General features: G+C 40.5%; 1 protein-coding gene across 4 annotated transcripts in view; it reads right to left on the bottom strand.

The window, feature by feature from the left end:
* The window catches only part of LOC117471022 (RNA-binding protein Musashi homolog 2-like), a 162,323-nt gene that overhangs the window by 119,603 nt on the left and 22,233 nt on the right, over nucleotides 1-20,487 (bottom strand). For all 4 annotated transcript variants that reach the window (XM_034115798.1, XM_034115800.1, XM_034115799.1 and 1 more), the window contains exon 6: nucleotides 3,737-3,829. In XM_034115798.1, the coding sequence (XP_033971689.1) occupies nucleotides 3,737-3,829 (93 nt within the window). The remainder of the gene's footprint in view (nucleotides 1-3,736; nucleotides 3,830-20,487) is intronic.

Below are 20,487 nucleotides of genomic sequence, written 5' to 3'. Positions count from 1 at the left end.
TATTCAATAAATGCAAAGTTACATCAGCTGGTGTTAACGGATTCTCCCGCCAGCCTTTTGGCCTACACATTACATCAGTTATCTAACGGCAGCGGTGCAGTAATGTTGTATTTCTTTATACTACTCCGAAGTCCTCAACAAAAAAATCAATGGGACATCATCTGCAAGATGAAACCCTCCACCTCCACACTAGACACTCTACCCACAGCCCTTGTCAAATCTAACATCTCGGCTATAAGTCCCATGATCACCGACGTCATCAACAGCTCCCTCAAGGCTGGTCATGTTCCATCGGCTCTTAAAACTGCCGTCATCAGACCCCTTCTCAAAAAAAACACCCTAGACCCAGATGTCCTCGCCAACTACAGGCCCATCTCCAACCTCCCATTTCTAGCCAAGGTGCTGGAAAAAGTAGTTGCCGCCCAGCTTCGTAGTTGCCGAGGACCAAACTCCGCACAATGGGGGATCGGGCTTTCTGTGCCGCTGCTCCTCACCTGTGGAATTCCCTTCCAGACCACCTGAGGACTCCACAGACCACTGACGCCTTCAAGAAAGGCCTAAAGACCTTTCTTTTAAAAAAAGCTTTTGATTAAACTTTTGTTTCTTTTGTTTGTTTTTATTATGCCTCCTGTAGCACCTTGGGATTGCTGTTAGCAATGAAAGGTGCTTTACAAATCGAATTTATTGTTATTCGATTTTATGTTGCAATATTGCAATCGAAATGGGAAAATGGGATGGATGGCAAACACACATTTATGATTCGCTATGTCCTGTTTTGTTCAGCAGGATAATCTCCACATATTAAAACCACTTTGAGTCATTGCTATTCTAAAACCTTCATTTGGTAGGCAACAAGAGAGAACTGACTGAGCTCCTTTAACGCTCAGCCACCGTGCCTGGCGCTAGACTGACCCGGAACTGATTCGCTCAGTATCTATGAATAAATTAGCAAAATAAATAAATACATAATTAAAAGGCCTAAGCAGCTGCCATCTCAATTAAGGTTACTCAGCGTTTGGCCCATGAGGGAAAAACAAGGTCTCGTTTGATCTCCAAGGTAATTTCTGCGCCATCGCTCACACACTCACCATGGTTCCTCTGAGGGACACTCCTAGTTACATGGGACACACACACACTCAATGTATCACACATATAAGGGATTCCACAGTCATTTTACTTGTTAATTAAAATAAATAGTATTTGAAGAACTACAGCTGCATCACTCAGGTCAATTTCACCACTAAGAAGCAGGTGTTCTCGTTGAAAGCATGAGATAATAGATCACTACATAATTCACATACCAGTATATATTTTCATTACTTATGTCTCAAACGTTTTCTATAATCAAGTATGTACAGCATATGACACCCTCTGTCCTTAGACCCTAAGAGCATACAAGTAAGAACTCCAAAACGAAGCCAACAATTATTGCGGAAATATTGTCAGCAACATCAGGGAGAGCAACAGAGGGATCCCTATCCCAGGACGGAAAGGCAAGGTGTTGTGTGTATAAAGAATACATTTACAATCCAATGATAAAACTCACAGGAAATAAACTCATTAACCTCTTAAGCCCTGAGCCTGTTTTTCAGGTCTCAGGCTCGAAAATGACATTCCCAGAACAAATGACCATATCTTCCCTTCTAAAAGGGTTAAATTAATAATCTTTATTCTAAAAGTAATGATAAACCTGTGAGTTGGATGTAGAAAAGTCAGAATCAATATAGATGTTTTTTATTTTAAAGAAAATTCAGATTTTACATAGTAAAAAACTGTAAATTATAGTGTCTGTCCAAAAATAATTTTTTACTTATAGTGAAAACTACCCTTGGATGATGGGTTAGTAGACTAAAAGCTTTAGGAATCCAAAGTACAACATATAATAAGTACCCTGTATCAAGATTGATGCAAAACAAGTGAAATTTGACCTTTTTAGAGAGATTTAGCCAAAAACCCCCACTTCTGGAGTCATTTGGGTGGATTTGACCTATCTCTGGCCCCCCTTGGTCGATTTTGATGAATGAAAGCTCTTTATAACCGCTAGAGCCAATGGAATTGAGGGAAAGTTATATACACACCAAAACGTTAACAAATAAGGAGTGAGAGTGACGCGTTACCAAAACCGGAAGCTGCATACACTCTGGTGGCTACCATTAGCAGCTAACTTTTCCGCTCCGATTTTTACATAAAAAATGGAATTATGGATTATAAATAATTTTTTAAAAGGTACAGGTACATTATCAACCTATGGATCAACAATGTAGACATTTTTTTTTTCGTTTTAATGCCATTGAACACGTCTTTTGACCTAATTGACAGCTACGGTGAGACGATCTGCCGTAAAACCTCCGTAAAGGTACGTGTTGTGATATCTGTGTTTGCTTCCCCTGTCGCAAGTTCGGATCGCTCAGTGATGATACTATACCTAAATAATCAGTGGAGTCTCAGCTTTAATCTGCTATATTGTATGTGCAGCTACGATAAGTAATAAGGGTATCTTTATCTTGAATTGTGTGCCGCAGTGCGTTAGAATTTTTTCGCTCAGGGGTCATTTAGACCCTTCTTATGAGACTTGTGTTTTGTTTTGGTAAAAATGGTTCATATCTTCAGTTAGCTGAGATTCTTCCCGTTAATCTGGTGCTACACATTAATAGTTTCATAAATGTTAAGAAGCCCTGAGACATTATCTCGAAAACAAAAAGGTGGGAGGGGTCCAATGGGGGGACCGCCGTGCTTAAGAGGTTAAGGTCTAATATAAACAGAACATTTAACACCTACTTGCTCTTCAAAAGGGGTCCCAAAGAAAGAGCAATACACACATAAGTATAGGAGGTGTGTAAATAAAATGTACGTAGATGTTCAATCAGCACAAAAAATAGCAAAAACCACCACCGCCTTCCTCCCTACTATGTCACACACACACACACACACACACACACACACACACACACACACACACACACACACACACACACACACACACACACACACACACACACACACACACACACACACACACACACACACACACACACACACCACACACACACACACACACACACACACACACACACACACACACACACACACACCACACACACACACACACACACACACCACACACATCACACACACACACACAGCACACACACACACACACACACACACATCACACACACACACACACACACACACACACACACACACACACACACACACACACACACGTTGATGGATAACCTGGGTAGATCTGAGAACAGAAGAAGATGAACTGAGAGGTCGACCATGGTGACCTCGGGACCACACACACCTTTATTTTGACGTATGTGGCTGATGCTAACCTGATAAGTCAGTATATTTTATCTTCAGCCAAACAAACACATACAGTAACCAGTTATCATAAGCACACACACAGTTGGTAGTTATCCTCAGTAAACTTATATCAGCCCAGAACAACAAACTGATCTTCTTGCCAAACCACCTGTGTTACCCTGGACTGAATACAGATTCTTTCTTATGAATCTAGGCTGGTTTACGTTCACCATGCCAGGCTGAACTGATTATAAGCAGAGATAAAACTGATATGGTTCTTCCTCTAGTCTGACTCCATACATCTCATCAGACTGCAGGTGCATTCTCCTGGCTAAGCACACAGTGTTGCCATATCATCACCAGGCAACCAGACTCTCACACAAACACAGCAGCCCAGAGGAGAAAACACTCCAAATGATCTTACCTTGCCAAACTGTTCAAAATATTGCTTCACGTCTTCAATTACTGTGTTGGCTGATAATCCTCCAACAAATATTTTCTTTGTTCTCGTGACCATCTGAAGGAAGGGAGACACAGAGAAGTAAAGCAGGTTAGCAACATTTCACATAAGAAATGAACAATTCTTAATAACAATTCTTTCTATCTACCGTTTGTTTTAAGAAAGAATCTAATACAAAAACATTCACGAAGCGTCTCCTATTGTCACATGAAGAAAAAATATTTAGGATAACATGTGTTGATGCTAATAAAGAAAGTATGACCAGTATTAAATTGGCATCTTTATTCAAATCTATTGCTCATCCACCAATTGAATGATACACGTACATGAAAACATTACATGGTAATATCCATTCAAGGTGAAGCTGTGTGTAAAAGAATGAATGACATATGTAAGCACAAAGCTTAGACTACAGCTCTTTATGGGTCTGAAAATACAATCCAAATGTGAATTATATAATTTTGGTAAAGGACAATCGAATAGAGAACAGAAACTCTGAAAGCAGAAAGAAACTCCCCCAATAACTGGCAACCATGATGCTGAGGAGCATGAGGCTGATTATAGCTGACATTTGTATCCAAAGTGACTTACATTCCACTCAAAACTGTAGATATGCCTACAGGAGCTATTTGAGATAAAGCAAGGGCACTTCAACGAGTTGACTGCAGGGGATGGGGATGGAACCACTGACCACCTCTGATTGGTAGATGCCAATTTCCGCCCAAATAATAATGCTAATTATTAGGGATGCTCCGATCGGCCGCCGATCGATAACGGCCGATATTCACTCTATGCCGATCGATCGGTGCTCTCTATAAAGGCCGATCGGGAGAGCCGATCACATGACGTAAAATACATGACACTTTTCTCTGTGCGCGGCAAAACAAGCTCGCCAAAATGGCTTCACCGGTCTGACAGTATTTTAAGGTGTCCGAAAAAGACAGTAAAATAGCGGTATGCAACGTGTGTGAAGCAGAAATCCTGCAGCTCCACCCGCTGTGACGGACCGGTGAGCGGAACAAAACACACACTAAGAGTTAGACCTAACACACTTAGCTATTTGATCTACCTCTGGAACTAGCTAAACTAGTTATAAATATGTTTATTCTTCACTGTCGGGTCACTCATTACTGGATCAGTGAGCTGCATGAGATACTGACAGGCTGTCAGGAGAGAGAGGGGGAGAGGAAAAGAGAGCGCTTCCGCTCATTTCTCCCGTGTTATTATCCAAAGTTAATGTAAACTTGAATAATGTACTTCATTTGAATGTAATAATTATGTTGGTTGTTTGTGGAAGCTCCAGTGAATGAGCCCCGTTAACTGAGTTTTAAACATCACTTTAAATGGAAGATCCCCATAGCCCCCACCCACTCGATCGGATCGGCGATCGGTATCGGCCGATACTGATTCCGGCCCCAAAATTGGCGATCGGAGCATCCCTACTAATTATAATAATACATGGTATTTATAAAGCGCTTTTCCTGTTGCTCAAAAAAGATTACCAAACAGCCCTATTTTAAGACCGTAAAAGCAGCAGAAGTAGTTCAAGCCTGATACCGATTGGGTAAAATGTCACAGCTGAGTAAACCCTGGCATTGCTGAGAGCCGTTTACTCAGAACAGTAGGAAGTAAAGAACACACACCTGTTCTATTTCAATCTTACGCTCGGCTTCTGCATCAGGGGAGTCATATTTCACTGCTGGGAAACGCTATTAGCTCATTTGGAGGATAATACCAGCGCTAGAGCCAGACACCATTCATCTTCATAATGAGGATGGCCACTGCCATTATTATGACTGCAGCTACAATAAATACCCAACTGGAGAGTTAGCAGTGTGTGAGTAAGCTGAGATTAATGAATTAAAGTTCTCCATATTGCATCAGGATGACTATTGTCTCACAGTCAGCGTGGGACCAATGTATGGGAAGATGTTTTACAACAATGACAGTATTACCAGAACAAGGACTGAGCATGCTTTACTGTGCTAGGATACACAGAAAAGCATCTCTCTCTCTTACCCTAACCTGCTGCGAGTCTGGATTATGTTAATACACTAACACATGACAAGAAACAAAGTATATCATCTGTCTCACCGAAAGTAAGTTTGTACCATATGGCTTAAATCCCAGTAAGACTGATGGTTTGACGATTGGAAATTAGAAATAACAACTAGATAGAACTATTTTAAAGTTGCATAGTGTATCCATCATCAACATGATTTGGTGTCATTTGGAAATGTTGTAATTTTGAGTTGATTTAAAATTGTATGTTGGTGACTTTGCAGATGGAGCAACCAGAAGAGGCATACCACACGTTTAGGGGATTAGTTATAAGTGAAGATTTGTAAAGGTTTATAGTACCTAAAAGAAAAAATGTCACCAGAAGGTGCACCACAACAGAACCAACCTCAAATAAATGTTTTGGTTCAAAGAATGCATAAACAAGCATTAACTTTGCTACTTGTCAAGACACTGACAAACTGTTGGCACAATCAGGCTTCAGTGCATTGTTTTGCAATCTTGAGTCAGATTCCCACTGCGGCCATGAATATAAAAGGTGTTCCCTGGGAGGCAGGTGGAGGAATGGGAATAACACATAGCATGAGGCAGTGATGGAGGGAAGGTGGTTTTTTTCTACTGAGATGAGGAGCTCTGTCGAGAAGATTAGGTGAAAGAGGACAGGGGAGGAGGATAGGGAGGTGCTACTACTCCTGCTGATGCTGCTGTTTTGGCCTCCGTCAACTTCCATTATTAGCGAACTCCATCATCCTACCCTCTCCATCCCACTGTCTCCAGTGCTAACGCCTTCCCATGCTTCTCTGAGAATGTCAGCTGTCATGGCTGTCCATGAAAGACGCTCCCCCACCCTCACATCCACCCACAAACACACACACCTCAAACACTGGCTGTGAGGTGCTGATAAAAGGCGGGTGACAATGGGAAGGGAACCGGTGGGCCATTTACACAGAGCATCAGGCAGCGGAAGAAAAGGCGGTTTGTCATTGAGCGGAAAGGCGGGGTGAGGACGGCCACCTGCAGACCACCTTATGGTTATCTGTCCCCCATTGATAATGCACAGGTCTCCAGAGATGTGGCACATGTATGGCATAGGGCTGAGTCAAAGCACATAAAGGCTGCCACTCAGCGTGGAGAGCCGATGAGGAAGAAGGAATACTAATGAATGAAGAGAATACAACCACAGGGGATGAAATGTTAACTGACATTTCCATTAACACAAGCAGGGAAGGTCTCTCGAGAGAAAAGGTTTGATTTTTTTTCTATTTCTCACAGGCGGCATTGAAGCGTCTTCTGGACTACTTTTTGGGATTTACCCAGGAGACGCTTTGATTGTTTTTTGTTTGCCGATCATCGTTTATCTGCAAGATCCTGTACGTAAGACACCGGCAAATTAAGCATAATGAAGTCATCTTACGGGTTACGATGTGGAACATGAATCAGAATCAGAAACAGGTTTATTGTCAAGTTGGTTTACAGATATGAGGAATTCTGACAGACCCAAAATCAAGGGCATAGGTTGGCTGAAATAATGACTTATCAGAACATGATTACAGCTCCAATAGTGTGAAATATAGAGAAATAAAGACCAGTGGAAACAGTGTTGGAGGCAGGTCCCTGTTCATGCATAGATTACCTAGAGAGCGGGGCAGGAAGCCAAAAGGTTTGACGGCAGGGTGTAAAATTACCTGGATCTTTCGTCTGAAATGCACAGATCAGGATGACGTGGTTTAGAAGGTAAATGAAAGTCTGCCAATCAGAGGCTCAGTGCTTCAATGCACTTCTCCTGCAGTCAACATGTCAAAGTGTCTTTGACACAAATTGTTCCCGTAGGCATGTCTACGGTATTAAAGTGTATGTAAGTCGCGTTGGATAAATGTAGCAGCTAAAATGACATGTTATGTGAAGTAAATGTAATGGTAGAGAAAGGAAAGGAGTTGCATGGAAGAATCTTGTCCTTCATCTTCCTTTATACCATGAAACCAGGCTATCCACTACCAGCCAAAGTTTCACAGTAGTTCAAGCACATTTTTGTAGTGGTTAAGAGGTGGTAACATAACTTCTGTGTCATTTACATGAATTCATTGGGCCCATGCGCATGGTCTATGGGCCCAGAACCTCTGATGATCCTGTTTTTTTTGTTTCAAGTCAGGCCATAGGTCTTTCATTAGTCTCTGCAAACTGCAAGCATTTCATTCGTCTGAACTCAGAGAAACCATGCTTCTCATAATCATTTGGAGGAAACAGATATGTCGTGGCTACTCATATTTATTCAAACATAAAGTTCTAAGATATGTCCCCTTTGGTCCATGTCTCCAAGACATTGAGAGATTCTGTCCACAGATTAACTCTGTAGCATCAAGAAACATAACATCCAACTGGGCTTTGTGCTGACTGAAGGTAAAGGAGATACATTTGGAAAAACAAGCCAGCATAAAACTAGCTAACCCAACAAAATTACGGCTACAAACAACCCAAAAGACAGCAGACCATTTAACATAGAAGCCCATACTCTCTCCGTTTTAAGGAAACATACACTGTATCTTTTTTACAACATTTCTTAGAAGAGTTGTGTCCAGCTGACAGAGACAGGAGGTGTGACTGGGCTGAGCAGCAGCCTGGGGAGGGACAGGGTTTGTAATAAGCAAAAGGATTGGCAACTCTTTTTCACATCCTTCTTGATGCAGGCAGTGTGGGAGATCTAATTAAGATTGTTCATTAGATGAGTCTCCCCATTACAAGGTTGCTTATCAATTCGTGCTTCATCCAGCAGCAAAACAAGCTAAACTCTCCCAGAGGGTAGGCCTGAATCTCTCCAACACAGTGTTTCTGAGCTCATCGATTATTATTGTAGATGTTCCTGTCAAGCAGAGAGATACACATCCGAATTATAAATACTGCAAATGCTTAAAGATGTCCATCATCCTCATCCGCAAGAAACATGTATATGTAAATGTGTGATTGACAGCAGAGTTAATAGCATTTTAGAGACAAACCAAATGAGTCCAATGACGGAAAGCCAATGATAGAGAGAAAGGGCAAACATATTCATCCACCCCGTTTCTGACAAATTACTGTGCATTAAAAAGTTGTTCAGTTTGCTGAGTGGAAGCAGATTCAAAGATCCTGTTCAACAGCGCTGACAGCTTTCCCTATGGCTCATTACTTAAGTCCTAAAAACTCAACCGATCCACCACTCAATGACATTTGACAGGTTTATGTCATTGGTGGTACATATGCTACGAATACAGTAGTTAGCATTCCAAGGGGTCTCTCCACAAAAAGCAATGGGATTGTACTTTATTTTTTGGAAAATTAAAGAAAATTAAAGAAAATGGCAAAAAAAAAAAACATTTATGATACTTACACGTTTGGCTCAACAGAATAATCTGAAATCAGCGCAAGTAAAAAGCTAACAACAAACAACGCGACAGTCGCATGACTTCACGTCAATACCGCTAAGCTAAACACGGACTCATGTTTGGCGTGTTTAGTAGTCTCAATGAGTCACGTTTACTCAATTTACTGACATTTTTAAGGCGTATAAAAAATATTGAAAATAACTTAAAGGGGACCTATCATGCAAAATGCACTTGTGTACGTCTTTTATACATGAATATATGTCCCCGGTCAGGACGGTGGCGCTACGGCTATTGGGCCAACTCTCCACCTATCAGGGGAATGTGGGGTTGGGCCACGGCCGGCCATTGCCGCTCGAAAGCGCTGGAGACGCTGTAGTACATATGCCAGGCCTGTAAGTGGCGCTGTAGTCTGCCACAAAAGCAGCGAAGAAGACTTTCCGCCCAGTTACCATGGTTACCCTTCTGTTTATTCTCCGCTGTGGCTTTTTTTCTCCCTCCCCGAGGCAAGCGTTTGCTCCTGCTGCTTTAATTCAATGCAATCCCTCCCCGTCGAGGCAAGCACTGTAATTCTCTCCGGTTAGTCCACCAGCAGATGACAAACACCCACCTCTCCGCCTCTTCCAAGGAACGAGGGGACCGTGCGGCAGAGTTTCAGTTAGGTTTTCTTTCGCCGGTCAAGATGTCCATTAAAGTTTAAATCTTCCGGACAAAATTTGAAAAGTGCCGGTCAAAGGTCTTCTTTGTTATTTATTAAGCTTTAATACAAATGAATAACGACTCTATATAATAATATAATAAAACACGGAGGACGGAGATCTATTTTTCTCCACCTCTTCTGACTTGATCAGAGCACGCTCCCCTCTCCTGCAGGGGGGCGTGGTCAGCTGCAGCTCACAGAATCAGCCCCCTGCAAAAACAGGGCTGGAGAACAGCAAATAGAGCGAAATGAGGCATGGCTAAAATGCATGATCTGTTCGGTATTTTGAAAACAGAAACGTATAAATATACCTTATATAGGTATGGCCCTACAATATATCATTTAAATATAGCATGATAGGTCCACTTTAAGCATGTATTAAATCCATAGATTAAATCACAGACCTGACCTCAGACCTAATTTCAGGAATCTAAACAAAAACACTTCAATGCTAACTAATTTCCGGGTTTTAAGACTCCTGGAGCAGTTTATAGCAAAAGCTGTGCATAAGGACCACTGTTCTGGTGCTGTAGGATAACCATGTATGTGCTACACAATTGATGACATTAATAAAAGAAAGGTGTAATCAATGGTTATTACATCGATATGAAAACAGATTTTAAAAAGGGCATTTACTGTTCCGCCTTTGTAATGTTTAATATTGCATTTAGTTTGGTGTTCCAAAAACCCCATCAGATTCTGCAGTGAGGCCCCCTTGTCATAATACAACATGGCTTCTCTTTGATCTTGAAACTCAGACATGTGACACACTGAGTTATAAATGATGTGCTGGGCTTTATGCACCACCTCCTCTACTCAACAGCTGATTGAACGGGGTTTTGAGATTCTATAGGACAATACACCTTGTCGTCAGCTTCCAGCTCAGAGAAACCAAGCTCACCCAGACCCTGCTTATAGCAATAAGGGCAAAAAACGATATTAACATTAATGGAAGGAGTTCGAGAAGATTTTTTTTTAAAGGAAATTGAGAAAATGATCCTCAAAGCCATTCTAAAAAATTAATATGCTAATTAAGCGCCTGCTTCGAGGGACATCTCAGAAACTTTTGCAAGGAAGTTATAAGCACTTAACAAATTACTTGCACTGTTATGCTTGAGGCCATACACATTTTAAAGTGACTGTTTTCTCATTCCTGCTGTGTTTCCTGCTGCATTACAGACTTAGCCATTTGTCGCTAAAGTCTCTTTCCCCGAGTTGCCATTTAGGAAAACGAGAAAGCAATATCTAAGCTTGAAGCGTCCTTTTTGGAGATATTGAAATTCTGGGAGCAGTGAGGGATTTATCAGTGTTTCACATCAGGTTGAGTCTGATAGTACTCAACAGCTTAGAAGCTATCGAAAAAATAGGTTTTCTGGCTGCAGACGTGAAGAAAAAGCACTCTTCCCACACTCAAAGTAGAGTTATTAAGATCTAATTTTAAATTAAATTCTGCTACCAAGATTCATTATTCCTGCAGAATGATAATGAAACTTTTAGTAAGACTTTCATTTAAGTGAAGGGCATCCAATGTTCATTTGTTTTACTACAAATGGACCAATTTCACCATCAGACATGGTTGTAGACCTTTGACTTATCTTAGAGATCATTCTTAAAGAGGCAGGAGTTACCATTGCCCTCCATATCCCATCACTTGATATCTCATTTCCATTTCATTAGGGGGACCCCTTGCGTCGCTAACTTCCTTGCCGTCCCCCAAAAATACATTTCCAATGCACAAACACACAAAACAAACAACCAATCCATTGGAAACAATGGCTTGGTCTTAAAAGAAACCCACAGAAACATTTATAAAATGAGCTGCTTGTGTCATCATGAGCGAGTGTCTGAAGTGCGCTCAGTTGACGGTGAGTAACTCAGACAAACACCCAAACAGGCGGACAGCTTAGCTTAAGCGGCTGCCCAACAGGACAAATAAAGACAACCATGCCTGCAGTGAAATATTACATTCTGAAAAAACCCCAGCTGATCTAGACAGAACAATGACAGAAAGTGAGCATGGACTGTTAAGTAATTTCATGGATATTTTAATAAATTCACTGGAGCATATGACTTGGGGCATTTACTTTCAGAAAAGGCGTCAGACATCCACTAAATCTACATACACTGAATCTGTTCTTAAGACAATATCACACACTTCATGCAGTCAGGCTGGCTTTAGGTTGATTCATGCATGGGAAGGCATCTGTTGTTGTCATTGGTGCTAAACCATAAGTAGAGAGTATCCATCCTGCTAACAAGTTAGATAGCTGTCAATAAGCTGTCAAACTTGTCAATAAGAAAAGTATGTTCAATTAATGTGAACTAATGACTGATAATAAGGAAATAGCATGAATAATGTCTGCTATTCTCCTAAGAGACATTGAATAAAGCAACGTTTTTGAACGATGAATTCAACCAAGTGTGCCAGAGAGTGCATAGATAGGAAAAAAGGAGTGAGCTCTCTCACACAGCTGCACAGCCCAACCAGCTGCCACACTCCCGGAGGCAGCCAGAGGATCAACAGGCTGGGAAGGGAGGACACACCACATCACCAACACACACACTACAGGACCATCACCAACACAACACAACACACGACCATACACACACACACACACACACACCGACACACACAATACAACACCACACACACACACACACACATCACACAACACACACACACACACACCCACACAACACACACACAACACACATCACACACAACACACACACACACACACAACACACACACACACCCACACAACACACACACACACACACACATCACATCACCACACACACACACACCACACACACACACACACACACACACACACACACACACACACACACACACACACACACACAATCCACACACACACATCCACACACCAACACACAGCTTAGTTGGATTTCCCAAGATTTGATTCAAAATCTCAGGCTAAAGGTTTGTTTTGGTGTTAAAGAATTTCAATTAGGGTTAAATGTATGGGCTCAGAACAGTGCCAAGAAACTGCAAGAAATCTACCCCACCCTCGTGGGGGCGCGCTCATGTGATTGGCTTAGAATTGAGGAGACAGCTGATTGGCTATAGATAGAAAAAATTAACAAGTACGAATCGGTTGACCGTCAGGGTAGTCTCAAAAACCCACACACGAATGCACAGCGATCCTGCACAGAAAGCTGTTTGTGTGTTGTAGGTGCAGCGGTTTTAAAAACGGAAAACAAATATGTGTGGATCAAAAATACATATGTAAAACTTTTTTCTGTATTTGGATTTTATTTACATGTATATGAAACGGAACACATTTGTGTGTGCATTGAAAAACACAAGTGTGGATCCGGAAATACAAGTGTGAATCCTTTTGCGGATCATGAAATACAAGTGTGAATCCTTCTGTGTGCATGTGTGTATTATGAGACTGTTCTGAGCCCATATAAATACAACTCCTTTGCACTATTGCACATTTATCAAACTGTACTTGATTTATAGGAATTGTTCACATATTTCTTATGTTCTTCTTCTAATAACCCCCTATGTTCATACTTTTGCTATCAGTTCTTTAGCCTTAGTTAGTTTAGATTGTTTCTGGAAACTGACAGCCATGCTGAAGTAACAAGAGTCAAAAGTAACCTTTGCCACTTTTATGCAAACTTATAAGAGAATCATGAATTTTGCCAAGCGATAGAATTAACTTTCACACTTAATTCATTATTTCAGTATATACTTTGTTGTGCTAGTTTCATTAAACAAACGGACAGAAAGCCTGGAACTAGGTATTGTTGCACCAGCATTACGTAAGGGCACTGTGTGAAAAGTCAACAATTTATGCAACAGTCCATATTTTGTTTCTATATTTATAGGTAATGTTTGAGTTAATGGTGTTACATGTTGTCAGTAGATACATAAAGATAAAGAAATATAGAAATAAAACCAATTTATTTCATTTTACACGTAAAAGTAGCAATTTGTATCACATTAAAAAAACTCTAATATGTAAAATAAAATGGTTGTTTAACGACTCTAAATGAAATAGAAATGATAAAATGTCTGCTACCTACAGCACTGCATCACAGTCAATACTATGTCGGAGGATTTGGGGTCAAAGCATAAGCTCCTATCTGGCAATATTTCAGATTTAGACCTAATGCGAATAGGGAACTTTATTAAATGAATGAGGCAATCTGTAAATGAGGCCTTGTTAGTTCCACCTGTTCTCCTGTACACCTGCATCCTCTCATTACTTTTAGCTTGTATTAAAATCCTGTTTTTCTTCATAGTCGATTCCTCTTTGTCGTAGTTCAGGAAGTTCTGTCAGTTTTGCCTTGTAACTGCCAAGCCATAAACAAAAGGCCTTTTCTGTTACACGTTCCTGTGTTTGGGTCCACCCTGCTCAACCAGAGTGTTTTATTACAGGTTCATTAACCAGTGGAAAGGTATCCTCACTATGGCATCCCTATTTTATGGCTCAGGGCAACATCATACCTGAATGTCTGCGTGGCCTGACATCAGTATGTAGTGCTACTCCTCCTCTAGCCTGCATTCAGGTGGGCACTGCATATTAGCTGACAGCAGACTACTAACAGTCGGAGGTCTCCATGGAAAGTTAAGAAGCTACCCACAGCAGGGGTTTAATCCTGTCTGGATAGCTATGACACACATGAACAGACAGATGAGTAGTTTTCTTCTGCTAAGAGTGAAATACACACGACTGTTGGAAACCAAACATATTTTTAGATCAATCAAAAGACAGCCCAGCATAACTCCACTAACTCTTGCAACTAGCAGAGCTTCAGACCTGAAGGAACACACAGTAAACAGAGCAGCTCTGTCTGCATCTGATAAGGCCAACTACTACTTCAACAGCATTCCTGAGTGAATATTGCGATGACGATATCACTTGCAATATTTAAATAAATATTTTAAATGCATTGTTAATGTCTTTCTGCTCTGGATTCATTGCCAACATAACCCCAGACAGTAGACTATGCAGAAACTGGGAATATTAAAAACATCAATTCCAATCCAACAATATAGTAAATGTTTTGTTATATAGTTGATATATTATTTAAAAACGTCTTAATTCTCCCCTTTACAACATTCTCTGGCCATCTCTAGAGAATCACAGAACTGCCTGCAGACATGAATATATATTTGTGTTTACACTAACAGGGGAGAGCAGTGCTAATACAACATGTAGGTATTTTTGCGAAGTAAAGATATATTCCATGACATTATGAGTGCAGATAAGGCATTGTGACACCGCTGCTGCTTGTGTTGCTAAAGCCCCTTTAAGTTTTAGGGGGTTTAGTGGGTTCAAATGAAATGACGGGAATGCTATGGATCATCCCACAAGAACCTAACATGATATATGCCTAGGGTTAGGTTGTTTCTACAGCCTACACTACAGAATTCATCTTTTTCTTCAGGTTTCTTAAAAACATTTCTCAAAAACATGTTTTCTAATATAATTCTTGAGTTGAAGTTTGAAAATGTGAAGGTTTCAAACTTGATCTTTGCGTATTTCTTCAGTTTCCTTTCATCATCATATTATCTACATTTTTAACAGACATTTTAAGAAAAGGAGAATTCAAATGGATACATTTAATTGTGAAATCTTCATTTCAAAATAAGTCTGTGAACCACACAGTGAAACCACCAGATCCTCCTTTACACCATTCATGCACTGGGAGTGGGTCAGAAGTTTGGAACATATCCCCGGGGTCCCTCAGGGCTTCGTCCTGGGTCCCCTCCTCTTTTCTCTGTACAACATTTCACTTGGCTCTTTAATTATCTCTCATGGCTTCTAACAAAGCTAGGCAGATGAAATACAACTGATTCTTCTTTTTCCATGGTCTGAGATCAAGGTGGTGTCATGAAGCTCTGTTTGTCTGGCTGACATCTCTAATTGGATGCCTGAACACCACTTGAAGCTCAACTTTAGAGAACTGCTTTATCTACTTCACAACCTGACAATCTACATTGTCACCTCGGCTGTTTCCCTAACTCCGACTGCAAGGAATTTGGGTGTGAAACTGGAAAAAATAACTCTCCTTCACTGCTGACATCTGTGCAATAACCCACTCGTGCAGAAACACTCTATACTGCATCAGGTGTCACTTACTTAACCAGAAAGCAACAGGCTTTGGTCCAGGCTCTTGTCTTGTTTTATCTTTATTGTTAATTGCACCTATTTGCAAATTGCTTTGGCTAAAAGTGTTTTAAAATTAACAGGAGTCTCAAAATTGCCGTATTTAATTTCCACTTTAGTATGATTCGCTAGAAATTAACCCATTAACAGATTGCTTGATAAAGGCAAATCCACTGTAAACCCAGCAGATAACTGGAGGCATCTACAACAAACAGCAACATATCTGCTGCAAATGGAATAACAATGTGGCAGAAATACTGTAAGCTACCAGCTAATTTGCAAAGAGAAGAGAAGCAGGTCAGGTCTATTTTACATTACATTTCATTTAGCTGACGCTTTTATCCAAAGCAACTTACAATTACCAATTACAGGGACATTCTCCCTGGAGTAACTGAGGGCTAAGTGTCTTACTCAAGGGCACACTAGTGGTGGTGTTCCAGGCGGGATTTGAACTCACAACCTTCCGATCTCCAGCCCACCTCACTATCCATTAGACCACCACTATCGCTATTTTAAAGCCAATATGCTGCAGTGTCCGAGACATGATAAGTATGCTCCTATACTCATGCTCTGTTCTGATTCCTGTGGTGGATCTTCCAGTGCACATTATGCCAGACAGACTCCTGCAGGCACTGAGCATGTCAAGGAGTTTGCTCTTTTCAGGCTCTACTGCCTTGTAGGCTACACACTAACTTCCTGTCTAACCGCTTATTTCAACCCTGTGCACATGGCTTGCTGCTGACAGGGAATGTATACTCTCTGAGCTCCAACATCATTTACAACTCATTCCATGTCACTCTGTATAGATACATTTTTAGGTGCATGCATTACTTGGGAATGGCACTCAGATTTCTGGGCTTTAGGAAGAGGTTTCCTGCTGTTTTGAAACGTATTTACCTACAAAGTTCTAAGGAATTTCCAGTCAACTGGTCAGTCAGTGAATTTACGTGCGCTTAAATAACAATGTAAGAAGCCACTTTCTAATAAAACCTGTTTCCTTAAATGCATTATAGAAAACAAAAGATTGGTTTCCAAAAAAGGAGGATTGAAAATAGAGACACCCGATTGCCTAGTACATGTGTATAATTATGAGTAGGTTTCTAAACTTCTTTCTTTTTCATTCTTGACTCTTTCTTTCTATAACAACTCAGAAAACTCACCATTGATAACATCGAGAGGCTGTGGAATGAATGTTCATGCCCAAATGGTCCCATGTAACGTGTTTATATGGGTTTATTAAACAGACTGCAAGTCACAACACAACCTGGCCGAGAGGGCTTTTAGGGAGGGGCGCGGGCAGGATGTATAACGCAAGACAAATTGAGAGCATCATTGCGAAAGGAAATGCAGCAAAATAATCGTTTTATTTCGATTACGTTGTTTTCGTAATCGTTGCAAGCCAAAATCGTAATCGAGATTAAAATATGATTAATTGCACAGCCCTAACCATACATACACATTGCAATTCCTCGTATAACCTACTTGGCAATAAACCTGTTTTCTGATTCTGATTCTAAACATGGTCAATGACCAAGACTGTCGATGAAACATGGCGAGAGGTCAGTCAAATCAAACTGAAGGTTGTGAGTTCTGTAAATGGACAGAGAATAACACAAACATTTTATATCGGTATGTGATAAATGCCTGCTGTTGATTGATTCACTACAGTGTAGGGGTGTAACGGTATACGTATTCGTACCGAGAATATTCGGTATGGGCCCTTCGGTTCGGTACGCGTGTGTACCGAACGAATATTACGTTAAACGTAAACAATTGAGAACGTGAACAACTTTTTGGAAGTAATCTCAGGTGCTGCGTCGCAGCATTCAGTGTAATTTGCTCCCATTGGGTTCAACGCGTCATAGAGCGACCAAGTCATTTAATTGGACGAGAGGCATACTATGAGAGCTGGTCACAGGGATGCGTTCAAATTTTGTCAGTAATTTGAGGAACTGGCGAAATGGCAAATGCAGATAAAGTTGAGCTCGAAAATCCTCCAGCATCATTGAAGTCTCCGGTTTGGGAACATTTTGGTTTCGCAGTTACGTACAAGGATGACGGACAAAGACAGGTGGACCGAACCAAAGCTGTTTGTTGGCATTGTTCAACTAAAATTGGTTACGCGGCTGGCAATACATCAAACTTGCACACTCATTTGAAAAGGCATCACCCGAACGTGAATATCACCGGTACCAAAAGAAAAATGACTGAAGTGCAAACCCAACTCCCACTAGCATTTAAGCCTCCAACACTCGCAAAAAGTTCAGACCGAGCCAAAGCTATTACAAACGCCAAATATCCTTATGTTGCCATGTTAGCAAAGCGCTACCTGGCTGTATCTGCTACCTCTGTCCCTAGCGAGAGGGTGTTCTCCACAGCAGGAAACATTGTTAGTGCCAGCAGATCTGCAGATTATTTCAGTTCATCAAAATGCTGCACCTTAACGTTTATTTTATTATATTTTGTATTTATTTGAGTGAATACATTATTCACAGTTTAATAATAATTAAAAACCCAAAACAAATATTTTATGTTTTGTGAGTACTAGTACAGTAAAGTTCAAATACAGATTATTTCAGTTCATCGAAATGCTGCACCTTAATGTTTATTTTATGATATCTTGTATTTATTTGAGAGAATACATTATTCACAGTTTAATAATAATTAAAAAACCCTAAAAAATATTTTATGCATGATCATTTTTTCTGCTGTACCGAAAATGTACCGAACCGTGACCTAAAAACCGAGGTACGTATACCGAACCGAAATGTTTGTGAACCGTTACACCCCTACTACAGTGTGAACCTTTTTAAATGTTGACATCATTCGAAGCAAAGGTAAAGCTTGGGCAAAATATATAAATACAAAAGGAAGACTAACTGAATAAGTCATGAGGCTGTCACCCGCACTGCTCTTTTCCTCCTGTCAGCAGAGCGCCTGCACATTCGTAAAATCTGCTCCTTGATTCACCTATTAATCCTGACAGTGAAACAGGCAGAGAGCGTAAGCAGAAAATCCCTGGTAAACACAGAGGCAAAGTCTTGATACACTGCCGGGATGATCATGACTAACGGAGGGTGGAGAACAGAATGGGAATGCCCGTCTATTTATTATGAGCCGAAGCAACAGGAGCTGAGAGAGGCAATCACAATGCATTTGTGTTTAATGATAATAGAGCTGCACCAGACGATAGCAAACCATTTCTCAGTGTTGGCTTTGGACTAATAAATCACACTGAGGAAAACAAACTGAAGCAAGGGATCAGCCCCCACAAGTTATCTTCTGCCTTGGCTAAAAGGTGACTTAAGGCTTTCAAATGAAATGCTCATCGGGTTATGTAACAGCTTTTTAAACGATATCACTGAAGTATGGATTGGGGGATGGCAGCCCTTTTTTACAATTTTTACAATTTTCCATATCACAAACACTGACATCCAGCCCCTTTATGCAGTGATTCGACAAATGTTTGGTGCCATCCATCACACAACTACTTCTAACAACAACAACTATGTTTTCATAGAGAGACTCTCCGTTATTCCCATTTGTACAATTTTAGTTGTTTTGTTTTTTGTTTGTTGCGACAATATTCTAAGAAATGTTTCAGCGAGGGAAGAGTTGGTGATCAAAACACAGATGAAAGGTTAGGGATTTTTGTCAAGTGTCAAAAATACAACGGAGTTGGACAGAAGAGTGCAGTGTTTGAGTACAGAAAACATGGCTTTATTTTCTGGGATTTAATGGAATGCAAAATGCAGGTGCACCTTGATTAATGTATATGGTATCAATTACATGCATCTAATAAACAAAAAAGGACAGTAGTTTGTTTATTTAAAAAATATATATATTACATCTTTGACTATAATTGCTGGACACTAAATTACCAACATATTGGAAGAAAATAAATATGTACAACAAAAATATCTGTGATGTAAATCCATAATAGGACTAAGGTGCTGATTGTCATCCTTACTGCTTCAATCAAGTGAGGTCAAAGGTTGATTGAAGAAGACGGAGGAGCATCATGCAATACCATAACCACAATACCGTACACGCCAACACCCAATAACACATAGACTCTATGAAAATCACTTACCATCAGTGATGGACTGCATTTAAACAGATCTTTTTCACTCTCTGGAACCCTTCAAAGCACTTTTACCAAAATGCAAGTCAGCATATACACATTTACACTCATTAATACACCAATGCCCATGCAACATAGCAATTTGGAGATCTCAATCAACAACACATTTCCAATCTACCATTCACCATTTAATCAAATCAAGTTTTATTTATAAAGCACATTTAAAAGCGATTTTTGGTCGAGCCAAAGTGCTGTACATGTAATAAAAACACAATCTACGATAATGGGCTCTTTGTTGTTTTAAACAACAAGCAGCTAAAATGAGTTTAATTCACTGAGCAGTCCATGCCATCACAGAGATGTTGAGGAGTTGCTGCTCCTTCAAGCCTTTGGAGCAATAGAGA

This window comes from Trematomus bernacchii, unplaced genomic scaffold, assembly GCF_902827165.1.
Source record: "Trematomus bernacchii unplaced genomic scaffold, fTreBer1.1, whole genome shotgun sequence".
Classification (NCBI taxonomy): domain Eukaryota; kingdom Metazoa; phylum Chordata; class Actinopteri; order Perciformes; family Nototheniidae; genus Trematomus; species Trematomus bernacchii.
Note: the sequence above shows the minus strand (reverse complement) of the source record. Positions and strands in the feature narration are given on the sequence as shown.